At 34.2% G+C, this 22225-nt stretch overlaps 2 protein-coding genes across 2 annotated transcripts; both read left to right on the forward strand.

The window, feature by feature from the left end:
* Window positions 1-9305: 9305 nt before the first annotated feature.
* On the forward strand, window positions 9306-14722 carry LOC138316477 (multiple epidermal growth factor-like domains protein 11). Its single transcript, XM_069258171.1, has 13 exons — window positions 9306-9629; window positions 9955-10057; window positions 10572-10676; window positions 11020-11252; window positions 11532-11637; window positions 12361-12465; window positions 12567-12674; window positions 12765-12869; window positions 13126-13230; window positions 13665-13769; window positions 13926-14027; window positions 14221-14325; window positions 14460-14722. Exons 1-13 carry the CDS (start codon window positions 9306-9308, stop codon window positions 14720-14722), a joined length of 1869 nt encoding a protein of 622 aa, XP_069114272.1.
* A 366-nt stretch (window positions 14723-15088) lies between these two features.
* Window positions 15089-22079, forward strand: LOC138316478 (multiple epidermal growth factor-like domains protein 11). The gene is made up of 12 exons (XM_069258172.1): window positions 15089-15100; window positions 15810-15915; window positions 16171-16272; window positions 16486-16587; window positions 16750-16851; window positions 17445-17546; window positions 17888-17989; window positions 18335-18436; window positions 19088-19189; window positions 19408-19509; window positions 21231-21332; window positions 21970-22079. The coding sequence occupies exons 1-12, from the start codon at window positions 15089-15091 to the stop codon at window positions 22077-22079; spliced, it is 1146 nt and encodes a 381-aa protein (XP_069114273.1).
* Window positions 22080-22225: the final 146 nt, after the last annotated feature.

Below are 22225 nucleotides of genomic sequence, written 5' to 3' on the forward strand. Positions count from 1 at the left end.
TTTATTGCACATGTATGCTCACGGTCACTGGTATTTTTAGAATACAGACATAAACAGCTGATTAACAAAAAAGGTGTCGTCTGATAACAATATGGCTCAACTACTTGGTAGCAATTCAATTATATATTTAAACAGCATATTGCGGGAAACATGTGACAAAATGGGACCAGATGTGGCGATTATGACGTCGGAAATAATGACGTTATAAACACATCTTTGCCGGCTTCACCTTGTGTATTTGCAGAAACTTTCAATAAACTAAGGTTTATTAAGCCCGCATTTTATGTATAAATTAAACTATCTGTACAATATCAATACATAATATGAAGGGTAAACTGTAGAGTATCGGGTGATCAGTATATACATGTAGGTTCTTTTTAACAAAAATATAAATAAATGATAAATATAGCTGCGAACAGCACATTAGCAAACATATGGAGATTGTTTTTCTCTTCGTTAGTAGAGATAACAATTAATATATTCATGGAAATCAATCAAAGATAAGAGTGAAACAAATCCTGATTTATCTCATTCAGTTGTTTATACAATTATTCGACTGAAATTACAATATGCCACTTCTGGGGGACACAGACAAAAATATTTATGATAAATTTAATACAGTTAAACATTTTTAAATCTTGTTTAGCAATATTGTTTCTCCCCGGATATCCTGGAAACTCCACGGGCTTTGCTCTTTTACAAGTTAATGATATTTTGCAATATGTCGTAACATATATAAAATAAAATATCGAAAATCAAAGCCGTAAAAGTCACTAATATTAAACCACATACCGGTACATTGATATACATGTAGCAAAAATATTACGAGTACGGAAACTTAAAATACAAACAACGGAACGTTGTTTTAAAGGAGAAAATAAAGGTAAGAAGATTGTGTGAGAATTCCTTCATAATTTTAAGAGGACAAGGATGCAGATTTCATCAGCCGAGAATTGAATTCTGTAGATGAACAACAGGTGCTTGGCTCTATAGATGAACATATTTTTTTCACTTTACATGTATACACATGTAATTCTAGTAGAGAGAGAGAGAAAAAAATATATCTATAGATGTAAAAGGAGCGGGTCGGTGTGACTTGTAAATAGTGTTAAATACGGTCTCTGTCACCAGCTGACGGAGCATGCTTCTTTGGCTCAGTCGGTAGAGCCGTAGATTTCCACGCCGGAGACTCGGGTTTGATTCCTGGTCGGTGCACTCGACAGGAATGTGTATTTTCGACTCAAAACACACATAAGAATAAACAGTAAAATACATCGTTTTAGTGTTTTATATGTTGATCTGATAAAGAAACACACCCGTTATTAAACTGAATTGCTTTTGTTTACAATAACCATCCCCTTTCCCCAAACCAATTCCTGAATGCTATTTAGAGACCACTTTGTTCGATCCCGAGTGCATGTATGCATGAGCTACTGAATCTTTCTAATAAACTGTCCACATCATATCATATTAAAATGCATTTAACCAGCATACTAAAATCAGATAAAGAAACACTGATTCAAAATCAAGATAGATCTTGAATGTGTAGATATTACAAAATATATATAGAAACGCAAAATTGTATTATATGCCGTATTGTGGATGAATTGGAATGACATTATTCCGGTCATAAGGACAGAAACATAGGGGATTGAAAATACATTTACTGGTTACCAATGCAATCAGCCTACACGACGGGTGTTAAAGACATGTACACAGTGGACTGGTGTCTGAGAGTGACCGCAAAGAGATCGGAGGGTTCGGTCTCAATTCACTAATACTTTGAAAACCTTATCTGACCTGAATATGATATTCCATGCATTGGTCTTTTTTTATTTGATCATTTGATCTACTTTCAATTTAGTTTTGACGGTTTTGTTTACATCATCTATTCGGACTTCGTCAATTCTTAGCACATGAGCGCATACTCATGCATGTCCATGTATACAGCTAATATCTTCATGCATAAATGTAATATTATTTGACTTCTTCGTTAAATATCTCGTCGGTTGCCCCATTAATGTTATTCGCATACCAACATTCTAGTTAAAAGAATCTGAAAGCATATACACTCTAATCCAATGCACAGGTCTTTGGTTTTCGTGAAATTTAAAATATGAATATACAAATTAATATCATTGTATGAAATTTTCCTAGAGAAGTTGTTTTTTGGCAGTTGCTGTGGAACCATGAATATAAAAAATTGTCATATTTTTTATCATATTTAATGTATTAATGGTATCATTGGTGAACCATAAATGTCTCTACCCACGAAAACAATTTAAAATTCCAAACCAAGAAACTAAATTACAGGTGAATATTTATGTTACACACAGCATGCAGTGTCAAATCGTAGAATTAGATTGTTACATGTACGTGTCACAGATTACCTTGTATTTTGATGGAACGGACAAAAATGTAGTTTCATATAACACTGATCGAGCTAAAGGTAAACTTTGTAAATAAATTACAAGTGTTCAAGACCAGTCCAAAGCATAGTCATATGCACGTGTATGTTTTATGTAGCATCATTGGCAGCCTTAAGCTTGTGACATGACGTCAATGTTGCCTCATTCAAAGTCGCATGTCTCTTAAACACTTTATCATACGGCTTTAATATTTTGTAAACGTGATCTACACACCATAAGGTAAATAAAAATGTGAAAAAATGAAAATGTGATTTTTCCTCATCTGGGCTCTTTTTGTCAGTCGCCGTCACACATTTGAACAGCATCTGTCTCAGAGCCATTACGATTGCCAGTTTACGTGCTGTTTAAGCCATTATTTTAAATTTAGAACGATTGATTACGTTGTCAGTCAGTCGCGATGATAAACAGTCATACTCAATGGTCCTACAATAACAACGTCTTACATCATATATCAATAGATATCGAATAATACTGCCGATACTGATATTAATATATATGACAAGTAGAATGCCCAACTACTTACTCGATATTGCCGATTTTAACTTGAACAGCGAGGCGGCTTCTGATCATTCATGATAGGTGGAGCTTGTTGTACGGCATTTCTTTGTGCGGTCGGAACGCTACAAACAAATTTGCACTTCATTTAAATTCTAACCGTAGCGGAGTTTTGGAAATAATAGAACACTTGTCGACCTTAGTAAAATTTTTAGTAAAGTTTTAAAAGTAAATGATACGCGCACAGACCAACATCACACAAGATAATTGGATAGAGACGATCTAGGTGGTCCTAAAATAAAAAAAAAATCGGTAAAATTCGGCATTCCACATATATATACGCAAGGTGTAACTTTAATGTAGGAAACCTGCCAAATTTTGCGAGCATTGTGGTGTTTTGGGGGTTCGGGTGAGGACCCTGATAAAGCATATTACAATTTATCGGCGGCACTGAACTGAGATATAGAGTATCACGATGTATTTTGATGATTTTGGCGATGAGCATAAGGCGAGAGATTTTGTTTTTTGAGGGGTTCCTAAGGTCTCCCCCGAGAATGAAAAAATATTACTAAATGTAATTTACTATTGTCTGAGTATGAGTTTTTACGATGTTAATGTGATGACTTTAGAGCGTTCTTACCGAATTTAAATTTCCAGCAATTAAATAAATGATAATCTGTGAATGTCGTCATATCAAGTATGCAAACCCCTAGCTTCGATCTAAAATAGTCCGCTAAACCTGCCTATATTATTAGGTTTTTCCCCCTAAAAATACAGGCACTATAAAAATAATTTATAAAAAGCCCTGATAATATAGGCAGGTTTCTACCCACCACCGGTACAAATTTAGTGTTTGTGTTTAACCCCAAAATAAAATATGAAAATCCTAAAATTTAAGTATAACATAAGGACCTCTTTTATTTTTTAAATTCGGCATTTTCCAACTTATAAAATTATTGATTTTATTATTCTTTTTAAAAAAAATCTAGAAAAACGTAGGACTAATAGAGGTGGGCCCCAATAATTGTCCAATTTTCGCTACGAATCTTATTTTGCACAAAAAATTACCAGTAGATTACTATGGTATATCAAAACTCCTCGTTTAATATTAAAGTGTAAACTATAAATTAACATACATGCACAGTTCGTATTACTTGGACCAGAATAGGAAAGAACTACTATATTCATTCGTGGTTTTAATGGCACACCATAAGCCATGACATATGTACACCCCCCGCGAACATTAATGACATCACTTAATTACCATGAAATGACGACATTCTCATAGGTGTATGACGTCCAATAATGTGTCATTATGTAGTGGAATAAATCACCCCAATAAGTGCGAAATATAAAATATTTTTCTCTCCGTGTGTATTTTCCGTTCCTTAAAATACGACGCGTCGATGTGAAAATATCAAAAACTCATCGGACTTACATTCGCTTTCATTAATTTTTACTATTAGAAGACAATAATATAAGCAAATATCAAAACTGGTATATGTATAGATAGTCAATACAAATGTTATCTCATGTTTCCATGTCCGTTCTGTTTTTATCACACGAAATCATGTTGGCATTGCTATTTCGGTTTTATTAATATAACTAAATGTTTACATAAAACTCTAAAATTTCAAAATTAATATAACTCATTAAAGGATTACCTTAATTTTGAAATATGTATACAATGTAAATGGAGAAAAGATGGCAAAACTTAAAACATGTGTACTAGATGATTACCTGACTTTGGAAGTACGGCCTTTAAAATGTAATGTAACATTTTTCATTGTTAAATAATTAGTGTGAACGCTAAAAATTCTTAAGTTTTCTTGTACCTTCTAAAAGATACATCTGTTGAGTTATCTCCCTTACATTGTAAGCAATTCCAGGATTGTCTTATAATTACAATGGAGTAACTTAGTAAATTATTTAGGAATATTAACCATTGGTGATTATTACAAGATATTTGGATTTTAATCTTGTAATAGAGAAATTGGTAATTTTATCAATTTCAATAAATAATTTGCACTTAGGATAATACAAGAGTCTAGTGTACTCTTGTATCTCTATTACAAGATATAGTTAATCTTGTAATAGTGAAATTGATTATTACTTGATCAATTTCTATAAATTATTCTTAAATTCTATAATATTTGTATAAGATGATAAATGCAAGAGTCTAGTGTACTCTTGTATCTCTATTACAAGATTTAGTTAATCTTGTAATAGTGAAATTGATTTCCTGATCAATTTCTATAAATTATTGTTAAACTGTTATAATATTTACATAGGATAATACAAGAGTCTAGCATTCTCTTGTATGTCTATTACAAGTTATAGTTAATCTTGTAATAGTGAAATTGATTTCCTGATCAATTTCTATAAACCTTGAAGTTATTTGTTATTAAGTTATTAGTAAATACCAAGTGTTATTGTTTAATATTTAATACTTCAAACATAGTTTGAAGTTTAGAAGACTATCCATTGTTGTAGAATTGTACAAATTGAAGACAACAACTCGAGATTGTGAACTTGAGTGTAAAATAACTATATTGATAAATATAACCATAAATTATGAATTGTTAACTTTTATTCTGTTGTAATTTGATAACAGTACATATTCTATTAAAAATACAAGTTATATAAGATATCATATAACAATAAGAGTTCTAACTAACTCTGATATAGCCTCTCATTATCAATAATTAGAGAGAGAGCGAGAGAGAACAATACATTGTGACTCTGTATCGGCAGTACCAGAATTATATGTATTAACTTGTACCAAAGCGTTGAGTTATTCTTTACAATAATTGGCTAATTGGATGATCTGTTGATCAAAACCCAGTATTTTAGACTTGAGTGAGAAACCCTCAAGTAGAGACGAGGAAGCAGTTCGTTTCAATATATAAGTATAATTCTTTAATGAATAATCTCTTGTTAATTATTCCATTTCATTATTGGCAACATATGTTCCCCACCTCTCCCCACTTCTTACCCTCCAACCCATCCCTTTCCTATCTCCTTTTCCCCTCCCACCCATCCCGTTTCTGACTGTTCTTTCCTTTCCTAACTTCTTTCCTGTAAATGTAACATCTTGTCTCCCCCTAAATAAAAGTGTGTGTGGAAGGAATGAAAATAAAAACTAAAAGACCAAAATTATATGTAATTATAATAAACACATCATGTATAATTTAAATATTCTAGTAAGAAAGTGTGAGGGTGTATGTATGTATCAGGATATGTGAGTTGTATGTGTGTATGTGTGTGTGTGTGTGTGTGTGTGTGTGTGTGTGTGTGTATAGTGTGATGTGTGGGTGTTGTCTCGTTTTTTATGTTGTATACATGTACAAAATTTGAAAAATAAAAAAAATATTTAAAAAAGGTAAAATGGTACATTTACCGGTCGAATCGGTCAGAATCGCTTTCAAGGAAGCCGATGCACCAGCATATCTTGTCTTCTGTGGAAATTTACTGGGAACCTGTGAAATACCACCAATTACCAAGACCGTCTGGTGGTCGTTCTTTATAATTTTTACAAACACCAAAAATGCCGTTTTTTCAGAATTACTTAAACTTTTCATAAGTAGAACCTCAGTTTGTCAACTTATATACATATATTGTCTATAACGATATGCCGGAACCCATATTTTGAAGTTTTCAATCTAAACAGCACATGCTATCTCTTTCATTGACCCTTTCTTTTTACATTTTAAGATATGGGTAATCCCACATTTGTGCTGCAAACTTCCATACAAATGAATTTGTTGAAACCAGCAGTCAATTTCCTTAACGACGTTGTGAAAATATAATTTACATTCGAATTAACACGAACATATAACATTTTGAAATAAGAAAAAAAATATGCATTTTGTAAATTATAACTTAAAAGTGGTCCTGTAGCTTGGGCTAGAAATTTTACATATTCAGATGTACTCCCTGCTTCTTTCGAAACATTTTCTAAAACATGCTTTGAAAAAGCTTTATTTTGGTAAATAGGTTACCTGTGTCTTTGCTACCCGCGAAGAAAGGTTCAGTTCTCCAAGTTACATCTAACCAATGTGACGACAGTAGCACGAATCATTGATTGTTGAATTCAGATCATTGAATGTATCATGCATATAGAAATGCTGTTGATATGACAAATATTTCTAAACCAATCCAACATTAATATAAGGTCAATAAACTGCCGACATGTATTCTTATTTTACCACACTTCTACCTTTGGGCGGCTTTAAGCAAAATCAAATCATATACCGTTTTGTATTTTGTCTACTAAGCAAAACGGTTTCAGTGTGTATCGGTTAATTCAGTTGCAGATTGTATTATTCATCTCAAGCGTGTTAGCACGACATGGATTACTCCATCTGGCCCACTTCAAGGCAAATTAAGCCGATTGGATATGTTCGGGATATTGTTAGGTCATTTGTAAATTTTCCTGCAGCAAAGTTAGAATTTAGTAAACTAATCGTTTTATTTAGTCGATGGACGTCATACCTAAACAGCTGACGACGCCAAATTCTTGTACAATCCTATGCCACATGTCGCTAGCCGTGTTCCACGATTGGTCAGAGCGTTTTGTGATTCTTGTATAAAAGGAAATACTCTCCATCTAACAATCGAGTTAGCTCCAAAGTTTACCAGACATGGCCATCCTTCAAATATCACAAGGTCTCGGCCTTTTGGTGTGCTTGTTGATCGCCACATCATGTAAGTACTATCACTACCTCATTACCTGTACATTTTAGGTGAATTTCATTTCGGATATGTTCAGGTCAGTTCTGCAGATATCTTTGCTTTTGTACTTAATTTGTAAATCATTCATATAGATCAAGTTTTCTCATATTTGATAAAAAAAAGTTTTGAAAAAATGACTGCATAAAAAAAAGAAAAAATGACTGCATACATGGTGTTGTTTATATTGCCAAAATCTTTAACGATTTTAATGAATTGTTTTCAAAAATACTGATTTGGTGTAGGATTCTGCAGATAAAAATACCCATATCCTACAGTATATTACAGTATATGTATTATATCTAATTTTCTTGATATCGACAAACAGCATCATTAAGTAGATCAAATTTTATTATCAGAATTGACTTGGCATAAACTCATCGACTTAATCGAATTACATCAGTGACCTTAATTGTCCTGAATGCTTCAAATTTTACCAGTTAAATGTATTTAATGTCACCCTATGCCGTTTATAATTCAAATACAAATGTAGTTTAGCCTTGATCTTAATTTAGGTTTTTGCGCGCGCTATAAGCCTTGCTATCGAGTATTTCCCTTAATAGTATTGCACAAAATAAGTAGATGTTTCAATTACAACAATATTAAGTAGATACAGAGGTTTTATCACGAATTTAGTTCATTGATGATACTTCACAAGAGGTTCTCTTTCATTGGGTATAGTTCGACTTTTGCTTCAGTAATATTTCGCGTTCTATAGATGTTTCACACAATGCCATAATTTTCTCTTTGTGCTTTATCAGCTTGTTATTCACGTTCAATATGCTTATTTGAAAATGATTCTGTAGTACATGTCTCTAAATCCGTAATTATTGTGTCGTCGATGGAGATAGTTTTACCATATTCGCAGCTCATCAATCGAACTTAAAACTGAAAGTTCACAAAGTATCATAAATATGGTCCAAAACGTACATATTGTTTACATAGTATTAGTCGACCAAACGTCATACATACAATTTTCACCATACATTCTTATCTGTGGAAGACAGAAATATTTCAATACGATGTTTTAGCATACATGGAATGTGTGATATAACAGACATACCATTTTAGGACACCTGGCCATAGGTCATGGTCACCTCTTGCGATAGTCTTTTGTTCGTCGTCGTCCGCGGTGAATTAACATTTCCTTGTGAACGCGATAACTTGAATAAATATAAACCTAGTTTAATGAATCTTTATTTGTGGACTAACACTGGAAGGATATCGGACGTTTGCGAAAATCAGCTTGATTCGACTAATAATTAGTTTTGGACTTTGTGAACGAGATACTTGAGTATATATCAACGGAGCTCAATAAATTTTTGTTTGTAGAGTGACTTTGGAAAAATCTCGAACGAGGAACGAGATTGAAAATCAGCGTGATTCAACGTGAACTTACGGAGTTATTGCCCTTTGCACTAATAATTATTATAGGACCTTGTGAACACGATAACTTGTGCAAAATACAAAACGAGCTTGATGAAACTTTGTATGTGGACTATCATTGGAGAGATCTCGGACGAGTTTGAAAATCAGCTTGATTCGACTCTAATTTAATTGCACAGTTATTGTCATTATTATATTTATAATGGGCCTCTTGTTGCTTTTATACAGACGGATCAAATGATTACGGTGGCGGTGGAGGTTCATATGGCGGAGGCAGTCATGGTGGAGACCACGTTCAACCTGTTGGTGGTCATGTTGATACTTCATATGACCACGTTCAACAACCTTCATATGGCCACGTTCAACAACCTTCATATGTCCACGTTGAACAACCTACATATGGCCACGTTGGACAGCCCTATGGTGGAGTCCATGTTGATGCTCATTATGGCGGTGGCGCTGTCGATCACGGACACGTTGGCGGTTCCGGAGGAGACAAAACCCATTGCTGTGAAAATGCTGACCTCATCAACGGACGATGTGTCTGTAAAGAAAATTATAAAGGAAAAAGCACACATCCATGCGTCAGTAAGTTTTGTTTTCTCGAATAATGCTGTTCGGCATTATTTAATTTGGGGTAAATAAAGAATATATACCTAATGAATTCAACTGTATGATACCTTACCTGAAGGAGTGGATTGTACAGTCGGGATAGTTTCTTCACAGAGTATTGATGCGTCTTGCCATATTTTTATAAAATGCCGAATTGCCTGTATCCTTACGAAAAAATATTTTGTTCTCAATGTGTAGAGATGTAAATGATAAGGAAGTATTAAGCAGAACTGTAGTCCTAAGCGTAACATTACATTATATCTTACATTGAGCAGTAATATAGTTCGTTCTTCAATCAGAGCCATGCTGGGATAAGTGCGGAAGTAACGCACTCTGTAACGTGGAGACATTTGAATGCTACTGTAAGAACGGCTTCATCGGTGACCCGTACAAAGGATGCGAAGGTAAGTGAAAGTCTTTAATCATTTTGTTACAAATTAAAACGTATTATAAATATAAGACACACTTTGTGATAATGTTTGCCATTCGACAGTTACTTTTATATCGGAAAAGACAACTGTCCCGTACATCTTTGTATAACGTCTTCTTAACTTTATTATCGCACCTCGGACAGAAATGTCTCCAAATGATTGGCGGAGAGTCGTCACGTGGTGACCCCTTATCACTTTATGGGTTTCTTTTACAGTAGATATCTGAAAATTCTGGAAATAAATAAATAAATAAATATGTAGCATAGGTCATTTTTGTGGCGATTGTTTGTTATCATCCGCCAGCATGATTTAAGTTTGATTTCAGATTCGTGTCCAAACAAATAGGAAACAAAGAATTAATGAATCAAATAAATGGTCCTCGATGGTCGGCTACCCCCTCGCCCCCTATAAATCTTACATACCCTCTGTGCATTTGTAGGGGGTCAGTAACTGATTATATAACTAATAATATAATGTCAATCTTCAGTGCCCTGTGGTGGTAAATGTGGCTCGGGCGCTTACTGTGACACCACCGCCAATGAATGTCGCTGTAATGAGGGTCTGATAGGAGATGCTAAAGACAGATGTTATGGTCAGTATATCCTACTATCTAAAATGAGTCTTTATGTTTTATAGTTTGATGTTAGCATTCCTTTAATCAGCAGACTCGTCTTATTTTCGTTTATAATTGTTCTTTCCATGTAAAGGATATACATTATTAGCGGTTCTTTACGTTGTTGTTTTTCGAAATATAGTCACGAACGGAACTGATTGAACAATTTATCAAAGTTAATCCAATATTCCACTTCAATAATGGAAAATGTGAGAGTTAAAATACGTCAGTTACAAACAGAAACTACATATGAAAAATACTCTGATAGGTCGTTAATTCATACTTCACTTTGCTTAATGCAATACTAATTGATTTATTACAGAACCAAGTGTGGTCGCTTTCGCTCAAAGTACCGATTCAGTAAAAGAAAGCAGCGGGTCGATAAAAATCAAATTGGTCAGGACACAAGGAAAGTTCGGATCCGTCACTGTTTCCTACACCATTAATGCGGGCTCAGCCAACAGTCCAGATGATTACGTAAACACCCCAGGCACTGTGACCTTCCCTAATGGAGATACTGTGGAATACATCACCATCCAAATCGTCAACGATGAGGTATTACTCCATGTCTTCTAGAGTAAAAACATACAAGATATATTATTTTATTTAGCAATTAACATCATGTCGTTTACTACTGTCCAATCAGTAGTCTCTAATGTGGTTTTGCTGTGTACAGTAATAACTTGCAGCCACAAGATATGTTTTAAGATCCACTCATATATCATATTTCTCATATTATGGAATTACAATGTAATTGCATAAAAGTGATTTCAATGAAAGGTACTGAATCATAAATTACATGACATGGAAACCATAACATTTAAAATATTTCAGAGAGCTGAACCTGACGAGACCTTTTCTGTCACATTGTCCAATCCGAGTACCGGATCGTCTGTTGGCTCCCCTAGCACTATCACTGTGACCATCATTAATGATGACAGTAAGTGTTCAGACATGTATCGTATATACGGATTGACCTTTCTCTTTTACGCCAATATAAAAGATGGAGTTTGAGTACATTTGTAGCTCTTGTACGTTTAATAATGGTCAGTTGGAAGTTTACCCTAAAATGTCCTCATTCGTTTCTATCTGGAAACTATAAATTCTGATATGAATCATAACGACACGTGGGGTTCATTAATGCACTCCTCAGAAGCATTCAGAAGAGATTAGATAATTGCGATAGTTAGAACACAACTTAGGAGCGAAAAGTAATTATTTCAAACATAGTTTTGTCAATTTCATGCATATTATAACAGGAGTGGAAATTATGCTAATTACTAACCAAAATATACTTTAGGAAGATATTCTACAACAATGTGAGTGGACATTAAACCAACTACTAATCTGTTAATGGAGACAATACACTCAGAATTGTGTGTTATATTTCTACCACATAGAAAACTAATTCTATATATATATATCGTTTCATCAGCCAATTAGATGGAACGTTAAGCACGTCATTGTCTTTCAACCTTAATGGCCTGGTATTGTTATATTTTAGGCCAATGAAATTGCTCGTTACATGCAACATTTGATTATAATGATTGAATATGTTTCTATCTACACACAAAAATGATACAAAATACGGTAGAGTTGTCAATAATTGTTCATGTATTGTATCTGTTATTGATATTAATTTTGACTTAATATTGACCTTTAGAACCATGTGGAGGAAAATGTAAAGACAATGCTTACTGTAGAGAATCGGACAACCAGTGTGTATGTAACGCTGGATATATCGGAGATCCAACAAAGGGCTGCAAAAGTAAGTCAGGTTTTGTATTAGGAATTCGTCATTAATCGATTTCTGTTTTACAATGTCTTATTAAAAGCGATTACATGTGTCTGAATATAATTTTCTTGTAGGACCTTGTGACGATAAATGTAAGCAGAATTCGTATTGCAGTCCTACTGACAACAAATGTTACTGCAAAAAGGGATTCATCGGCAATCCTTACAAGGAGGGATGTGATGGTACGTTGTAATTATCTACGCGATGAGTCTTGTTTTTATACATACTGATTTCGGCCACCTTATGAATACTATTTTGTCAATATTTTGTAGTTCCATGTGGAGGAAAATGTGTGGCAAACGCCTATTGTAGAGAAAGGGGCAATAAGTGTTATTGTAAAGACGGATATGTCGGAGACGGATACATAAAATGTGCTCGTAAGTATATGTCAATAATGTAGATAAACGACATGTTGTTTTTCATTTTCTTACCAAAAAGAATATCATATTATTACGAAAGAATATTTAGCTCCAAAGAAAAATATCACCATGTTTGCTTTTTCAAAACACACCGATTTCAGATTTTTATCATATTTAATAAGCTAATTGTCGTTTAAGATAAAACATATTGGTACATTTGATTTAATACTGCCACAGTTCATGTCGTTATTATATGGTATGAACATATTTTCAGTACCTTGCAACAACCTATGTAGAGCAAACGCCTTCTGTAACAAGAAAGATGACAAGTGCTACTGTAACAAAGGATACGTTGGAAACCCATTAGTCGGCTGTGAACGTAAGTTTGGTTAAAAATATTCCATTTACGAAAGATTCAAGCATTTATGATCGTAAATCTCATAGTCACCATTAAATTTGTGATAGGTATTAATCTGTAAATCAAAGGTACGCTATCTACTAAATAAAAACCATCTTAGCGAAGACAAATATTTCGTCTTTGAAAACATATTGATAGTATCATCGAAGTGATGATGAAGTTCATGTAGATTATTAATTGTAAGCCTTTATTTTTTGGCTTTATTGAATAAGCAACCAGTATAAAGTTGATTGGAATTTAGTTTTATAATCATTTTAAACAGGATCGTTTCAAGGCTAACACGAAAACATGATCAACATCTAAAATTGTGTTTTCATGTTAAAGCAGAAAAACTATTATATTACTTAACCTATATTCTGTGTAACGTAACAATTAATGAGCTTTGATTACAATAGGTCCTTGTGGAGGACCATGCGGTAACGGTGCTTATTGTGATTCTGACACAAACCAGTGTACATGCAAGAAGGGATTGGTTGGTGATCCGAAGGTCAGATGTGCCAGTAAGTACGCAAACATGTTCATTAAAAGATACGTGTTGTAGTAACCATTAATGTTAAATTTATAACTACAATTTCACCGTGAACATTATTCAGACTGGCTTTTCTTTATTGTGACATCATGAAATTTAATTATACTAAATGTTGTTTATTTTACAGAGCCATGTGATAATAAATGTAAGAAGAACGCTTTCTGCAATAACAACAACGAATGCGAGTGTAATGAAGGATATGTCGGAAATCCACTGAAAGGATGTGAACGTAAGTCATAAATTTACTACTTAAATGTATATCCCATTTCAAAATATTTAAATGCCTTGCTTTTTCGATGTTATATTATACAATTAATATGTATAAAAATTGTGGAAATTTTATAATGACCATGTAAGAGAAACTTTTGTGGTTGAAGAGTACATGCCGATTGAATAAAATGGTACGTGATTTATATATTTAGTTCCGTGTGGAGGAAAATGTAAAGACAATGCCTACTGTGACACCAACACCAACACCTGCAAGTGCAAACAGGGATACATTGGCGAACCATTGAAAAACTGTTACCGTAAGTTGGCTGTGAATATATCAATTTTACAAAAGACCTTTTATAAACAACTGATTGACTAAAAAGTATTGATAATTTTCCATTTGCCAATTAAATTCTTATTATCAAGCATATGTTCTGTCGGTATTTTGCAGTTCCAAGTGTGTTCGAGTTTGTACGACCAACCTACAGCGTTTCAGAAAGTGACGGTTCAGTTACTATTGAAATTAAAAGATCCCAGGGAACAGATGGAACCTACCAAGTGTTCTATGAGGCAAAAGATGGATCAGCTTCCTCTCCAGGAGACTATAGTAACGGCCAAGGAAGTGTCACATTTAAAACTGGCGAGCAAATCGAAAAATTCAACATCAAAATCGTTAACGATAGGTTAAGTTCCATTATGTTTGTTCATAAGTGAAAACTCAAGTCAGACCTATACATGATACTTATCGCTATAAGGAAGCTATAACTTTTTGTATGTTGTTACCCATTTCATTCACGTAAAAGGTTCTATCCTCTCTTTGACACTATAACGTATCAAGTGGATTCTGTTCTTATGTCGAGACAAACTAGAGGTTAGCTAGAGTAGTATTTAAGCGTGTAGCAAACAAGGGAAAAGAAAGCTCTATTGCAAAAGGAAGGTAACAGGATTGGACTGCGTTGATCATCGGTGACCAGTAGCTCAGCGATAAAGCATTCGTCCAGAGTCCCAGGTTCGAATCCCGGTTTTGCCATTATATATTCTCCTGTTACAACATCGTAGCAAACAAGGACAGTTCTTCCTATGGTTGTCATTGTAAGTAATAAGATACCACACGAAGGTATCTGTGTAATGAGATAGACGGTGGTCTCCGCTATTATACATTTGTCCTGAAACAAGGACACATGGATACCACATCAGATTCACGGAACTTCATGGTTAATTGACCGTGATAGGACTGGTAAGTTTGATGGGTGGCCTGGTTACGTTTAACGTCATATTAACAGACTGTGTCATTTAAAGATGCTCCATCGCCGACAGAGTATAAATGATATTATCATTTGAACAATAATTGGTGTTAAATCATTTATATATATATATATATGTCTGATTAACACAAAAATAATATAAAATACTTTATTTTGTCTTTGTTGCATGCGCAATCAGTACGTCATTCCATATAGGATATCGTGCTGCGGAATTTGTTCGGGATGCAATTGAATATTTTTTCATATTTTAACTTGAAGTAAAATTAAAAACTCAAATTTTTCAATGGTGGTAATGGTGTAAAGTAAGTAACTACTGTAACTGAAGAAAAATACTAAATCGACAGGGGCAAGCGCTCAACTCAAGACCAAAAGTGAGGCGGTGTCAATGAAAGTTTAGGAAGAGGGAAGCCAGAAAAGGAATGAGAAAATAGAATATTCCAAATTTAATTGCCTTTTAGTGAAGCAGAAGGCATGTTTCTTACGCTCTACATGCAGAAAGACAGTAACTCAATTATAACCTTTTTTTCGTTATATAGGACCATGAGAATACAGAGTCCTTCTTCGTGGATTTAACGTCAGTCAGCTCAGGAGGTCGACGTGGATCATTACTCAGAGTGACCGTCACCATTAACGACAATGATGGTAAAATATGTTTAGTATCATTTTGCAAAACATTTCAGTCTTAATCGAAACGAAATTCTAGAATAGACAATTTAATTTGACATCTTAACTCATTGGCAACATACTTTTAAGTTACCAAGCAAGCATTTGCATGTACATGTGCTTCTTCAGGAAAGTGAACATCATGCATATGTAATTTTTCTTTATTTTAGTTATATGATCGGAGTCATATTGACTTTGTTCCGTTATATCAATATTCCTTTTTAAATTTAACAGAGCCATGTGGTGGACCTTGTGGAGAGAACGCCCATTGTAATATGGTTACACAAAATTGTGAATGTGATACAGGTTTCCTCAGTATCCGCGGAAAATGCACTCGTACGTAATATGACCGATCAGGAAAAAATATAATCGAAAATAATGCTATCAAATCTTATTGTTTGTCGCCACAAGATCTTTATAGACTCAATTTAAAAACTAACTATGAAGAAAATTGACGATATAAATTAAACAGAAAGAATGTTAATATCTATCACATATCTTTGTGAAATACCCGTCTTGACAACAATCTTCTTATTGCTTTTCTTGCAGCACCTTGTGGAGGACCATGTGGACCAAATGAGCGATGTGATGCTCAATCAAACAAATGCGTATGTCTTTCTGGATACATTATATTCAGGGGCGAATGTACACGTAAGTGAAAAAGGAATATCAATATATTTGTGTGTAATTCCATATTGTAGAGAAGGTATTCCATTATGCTCAATGGTCTGAATATAATAGACCAATATTTATTCTCTATCGAAATTTAATTTGTATTTATAGTTTTATATCGAAGTATATGTTATATAATAGGTCCTTGTGGAGGACCCTGCGGACCCAATGAACGCTGTGATTCTAAATCTAACAAGTGTGTTTGCGAATCAGGATGCATTGTATTTAATGGCGCATGTGTCTGTAAGTAATTTATTTCAATTACAAACTTTTAAAGTTAAGCATTTTCATTTTTAATTACATTGTACATGCATATTTTGCTGATGTTTTCAATTACTTTAATAGTTTAAGCTATATCGGTTCATGTTCATAAGCTGGATGTAATTTGTATTTACCTTGATTGTATCATTATGAATCAGTCATGGTTCATTATCAATTTGAATTTTATTACTTGTTTACTTCAATATATATATATATATTAAATATGGAGCCCTGCAGGTAAGGCATTAATATTGTTATTACATTATAGTAAAAAACGACTAAATTTAGGATCTTCTCTTTTCTTTCATCTTAACTTACTTTTTTCTTCCTATCGTCTCCCTTGACATCACCTCACTTTTGGCCTTTGGTTGAGTTCCACTATACAAGATGACACAACACGAATATACCACAGTCTTCCAAAATGTACACCTCGCACACATTCACGCAACACACCGCATACATGGGAGGCCGTCCTTACATGACCCTGGCTGTTAATAGGACGTTAATTAATCAAACAAACAAACAAGTTTCAAATATGGTGCATTTATAAAACAATAAAACATTCATTTACACAGTGCCCTGTGGAGGTCATTGTCCACCAAATTCTGAATGTAATACGAGAACAAACCAATGTGAATGCAACAAAGGATACATTAGATTTGGCGGAGCTTGTGTTGGTGAGCGTTTCTACTTCCATAACCATAATCTTAATGTGCCACAAATTTCACTTAATTCTTAGCATTATCGATGACCGATGGTTTGTCTACGATTTTGTAATTGTAACTTCATAATATTTTTGTTGTAAAAATAACAATCATTTTGAAAATATTTTCACTCACGGGGATGCAATTCTATTCATTGTCAAGTTTCTTTCCATCATATTAACCATCAAAGGCATGTGTGATATCAGCCATTTGTCATAAACAAGTAATTCAGGTATGTTTAAACCTGATGAACTTAACCAACGTTATTTTGCAGTTCCACATGATCATTCAGACATACATCTATTCCATTGTAGTGCCATGCGGAGGAGCGTGCGGAAACAATGCCTATTGTGATGAAAGCATTAACAAGTGTGTTTGTAAAAAGGGATACGTAGTCTACGGAGGAGGATGTGTTTGTGAGTTCTATCAACCCTTTCGTCAAACATACTCAAAGTTAAATAAAATTCAATAATTAGCAAAAGTTTCAGCTACCATTTCATAAAGAGTACTGCGACGTTATTTCGTTAACATTTTTTGAAAGAAATGGTGTATTTCACCCAGGCTATGGCCATCAGGTTTACATCAGTGGTTATCACATCCATATTTTACTTCATAGATTAGCACAATGGTACAACTACGTTCTTTTACCTCAGAAATAGGCGTAATTTATCTCTTTTATTTATTTAGTTTAGTTAAAGTGGCGTTTGAGTAGATTATTTTGATTGGTGATTTAAATTGATACCACTTGCTACTATTTACAGTGCCATGCGGAGGACCATGCGGAAACAATGCCTATTGTGATAGTAACATTAACAAGTGCGTATGTAAACCTGGATACTATGTCTTCAAGGGATCGTGTGTCCGTGAGTATTACACACTCTATTCATTTCAAAACATTATTTAGAACAGATTTAATTTCAAAACATTATTTAGAACAGGACACTGTACGTAACCAACATTCTTTCGCGGGCGATTTTAGCAATCAAATTAGGTGAGTTCGAGAAAGTTTATCTCCGCAAACTTATTTCTTCTGTAATTCTGGTACAATTAAATTAAAAGATATCTTGATGCGATTTTAAATCCGCGAAACTTGATTTATACAAAAGCATTTTGAAATTGAAATTGCGAAATTTATTAGCCGTGTGAAAGAGAGGTGGTATACCATAGTATAATCAGGACGGATCATATCGGCTTAATTTCGTAATATTATCGTAATATCTTAGAAAGGTCCGATTGAGTTAATGATTCTACACAATACACATATGAAACCATCTATCGCGCTATCAATATGCTTTCACTGAAACAGGTTTAATAATGTCCTCATGAACAGTTGCATGGTAACATTATGTTTGGATTCGTCCTGTGTTTAAGTTAGAAATAATACATAATGTATATCGATTTTTCCAAATATTTCCGCAACTTGTAAAAATGCGTCCAGTCCATGCGATGATGTCCATTATGCATGCAATGCACCAATGTGTATTGCTTAATAATATCTTTGTCTAATATATCAGTTCCATGCGGGGGACCATGTGGACCCAACTCGAACTGTGACAAGAGCATCAACAAATGTGTATGTGACACAGGATACTATTTTTACAATAGAGCATGCGTCGGTAAGTATATTATACACTTACCCTTCTATATTGCCAGTAAGCATAAGTATTTAAAACATTTCTCATCTAATAAAAGTTTATTTTGTCGACTTACATGTAATTACCTATGTTGCGAATTCGAAAGAAACAAGTGAAAATACGACTCTTTTATGTAAAAAGAAGATATACAATGCGATTTAATGATAGTCGTTAACTCATAGTAACATATTATTCCATAGTACCATGCGGTGGACCATGTGGACAAAATGCCGATTGCGACAAATCTAGAAACCAGTGTGTCTGTAACACGGGATTTGTTCTGTTCCAAGGGACATGTACTGGTATGTATGGTTTTGTTTTCCATAAAATTAAAAATATTGAATCAATTTGGTTTATACACAAATTTAATTAGTGTATGGTTTGTCTTCACCTTCCTAACAATTCGAAACAATCTTTTATGCTAATGACAAGACAACATATATTTAACATGAAATGATATTATTATTTTTGCCCAGAACCAAGCACGGTACAATTCGTCGTTTCAACCTACTCTGTCAGTGAAAGTGCTGGAAGCGTCACTCTTCAAGTCTCAAGAACCGGGGGAACTAGCACCTCAGTGACAGTAAACTGGTCAACCAATCCAGTAACTGCTTCTCCCGGCACTGACTTTACACCAACATCTGGATCATTTGTGTTCTCAAATGGCATGTCCCAGACCACATTCAGTGTTCAGATTCAAAATGATCAGGTAACATTAATCAAATCATAATATCTATTTCACTGCAAATAATGTCCTTCTCAAAGGATTCGGGATTTGTTTTTGTTTTTAACATTATTGGTCCCCTACCGGTGAACCTGTAGGGGACTAAAGTCTTTGTCTCCGTCTATTCTACTGTCTGTCCGGATTTGGTTTCCAGAATATACCTTGAGAACGAATTGATAGATTTTAATCATACTTCAGACAATAGTAGCATATGAGAAAATACAGCTTGGGAATGAATTTGGGGTAAAAAAAAGTCAACTACAAAGGTCACTGTTACTACAAATAAGAGTTTCATAAATTTTAGTTTCCGGACGATAACTTGAGCAAACATCAGAATATCAAAAAATTTCATACAATGATAGCATAACTAAGCAATAATAATAACTTTCCATAGATAAGAAAATGTAATTGACGGCAGAGGACATGTACTTCTTGCAACATGTAATGTAAGCTTGTATTTAATCATTGCATTCGTGACATCCACCTGGATATTGGGAATAATCACATTTGTTAAATAATCGGAATTACGGGCCTCTATCACTCCACTGACTTACCATACTTCTTATGCTCAGTCGACAGAGCCGTAGTTTTTCACACCGTTAACTTGGGATCTGTTTATTTCCAGGACACTCGATAGGAATGTGTATTCTCCCTGTTCTTCTATATAGTTACTTCACGGCAATTGCTTTCTAATAAAACTAAGTCTTACCTTTTAGTACTTAACCCGAAAATAAAGACAGCATTATATATTCAAAGATGAAAATATATATCGTAGATGATTAATAAGCGACGTGGCTCTTCAACAAATGTTCTATACAGACAGACAGGGTTACGAAGTTTCCTTCAATCGATCCGATGTATATTCATTTTTGCGAATGCAAATAGTTCATTATTGACACATTTCAGCAATCATAACTCTTAAGTTTCATATTGAACTTGATTGGTGGGTTTTGTACATTTCAATACAACTTTACTCTTATGATGGATTGTTCAATACTCAATACTGATGGACGAATAATCAAATTTGCATTTAAACATTTAGACATTTGAGCCAAGTGAGCGATTCTCTGTAACCTTGAGCATACAGTCATCCATCGTCACCATTGGAAACCCAAGCACTGCTATGGTTACTATTACGAATGACGACGGTACGTATACATAAATCACACAGATACTCTTAAAAGAAGAACATATTCCATCTTTATGACAGCAATTAATCATAAGCAACACTCTAAAATTTGTTTTTTATTATTGTTTTTTACTATTGTATAATCCAAATATTCTTGATTCCCTGAACAGCACCATGCGGTGGACCATGTGGACCTAATGCCCGCTGTGACATGAACTCACAGAAATGTGTCTGTCTCTCTGGATACTATGTGTTCCACGGAGTCTGCACACGTATGTAGTCAATTAATCTTAGAATTATCCACGGTTAATTAAACTTCTCTGTATAGAGAGAACATAAGGGTTAATTAGATAAAGCAAGATGATATTTAGGTATTCTGTGGTGAAGTAGAGGTGCCATTGACATGTAATCTACTGCTTCACACTATACATTTATATTAAAGAGTAAAATTGTGCATTAAATTCGTCTTATGAAATTGAGGTCCTCAATGCTAGATATTCCTTTATGTAAACAATACTGAAATGTCAATGTTTTCTTAAAACAGTACAAAGAAAAACTACTTTTGAAATATGTTGTACGGAAGAATCAAATCACCTGATGGGTACTTCACATCTTTGCCTGACTTTGAGGTTGTTGATACACAGTTGTTGACTGGGGATGAGGGCAACAAATCATACGTTGCCCGAAAACCCAGTCGATAACTGTTTTGCTATACCCATTGACTCAAAACAATGCATTGACGTCACGATTTGTATGTGTGACGTCACTCCGGTCCAACAGCACATTTTGATAGTCGAGTTTAACAGTTCTTTGGACCGCTCGACTGAATAGTTCATTTATTAGTGTTTGTGTCAATAGAGTTTATATAGAAACTAATTTATAAGGGTATAACAACATCCATTGTTCTAGTGCCATGCGGAGGATCGTGTCCAGCAAACTCTTATTGTGACCAAAATATCAACAAATGTGTCTGTAAAAGCGGCTACTACTTCTACAGTGGAGGTTGTGTGTGTAAGTAAACACACTATATATCATTGCATCATTGTAATTTAAATTTTGAAGATTTTGTCGACTTTTGTTGTTGTTGAATTTACAACACTGCGTATTAAAGACTAGTTGTTCCGTTTCAAATATGATCACCGCAATTGCTATGCTGGCCGAGCGG

The sequence above is a fragment of the Argopecten irradians genome, chromosome 2, assembly GCF_041381155.1.
Source record: "Argopecten irradians isolate NY chromosome 2, Ai_NY, whole genome shotgun sequence".
NCBI lineage: Eukaryota > Metazoa > Mollusca > Bivalvia > Pectinida > Pectinidae > Argopecten > Argopecten irradians.

Bases quoted from the DNA above. Each gene is read 5' to 3' on its own strand.
- LOC138316477 (XM_069258171.1), top strand. From the start codon at position 9,306: ATGGCGGAGGCAGTCATGGTGGAGACCACGTTCAACCTGTTGGTGGTC. The intron at 11,253-11,531 runs GTATTACTCCAT...AAAATATTTCAG, and splicing joins TCCAAATCGTCAACGATGAG to AGAGCTGAACCTGACGAGAC. The intron at 14,326-14,459 runs GTAAGTTGGCTG...GGTATTTTGCAG, and splicing joins ACCATTGAAAAACTGTTACC to TTCCAAGTGTGTTCGAGTTT.
- LOC138316478 (XM_069258172.1), top strand. The intron at 15,916-16,170 runs GTAAAATATGTT...TAAATTTAACAG, and splicing joins CACCATTAACGACAATGATG to AGCCATGTGGTGGACCTTGT. The intron at 16,588-16,749 runs GTAAGTGAAAAA...GTTATATAATAG, and splicing joins ATTCAGGGGCGAATGTACAC to GTCCTTGTGGAGGACCCTGC.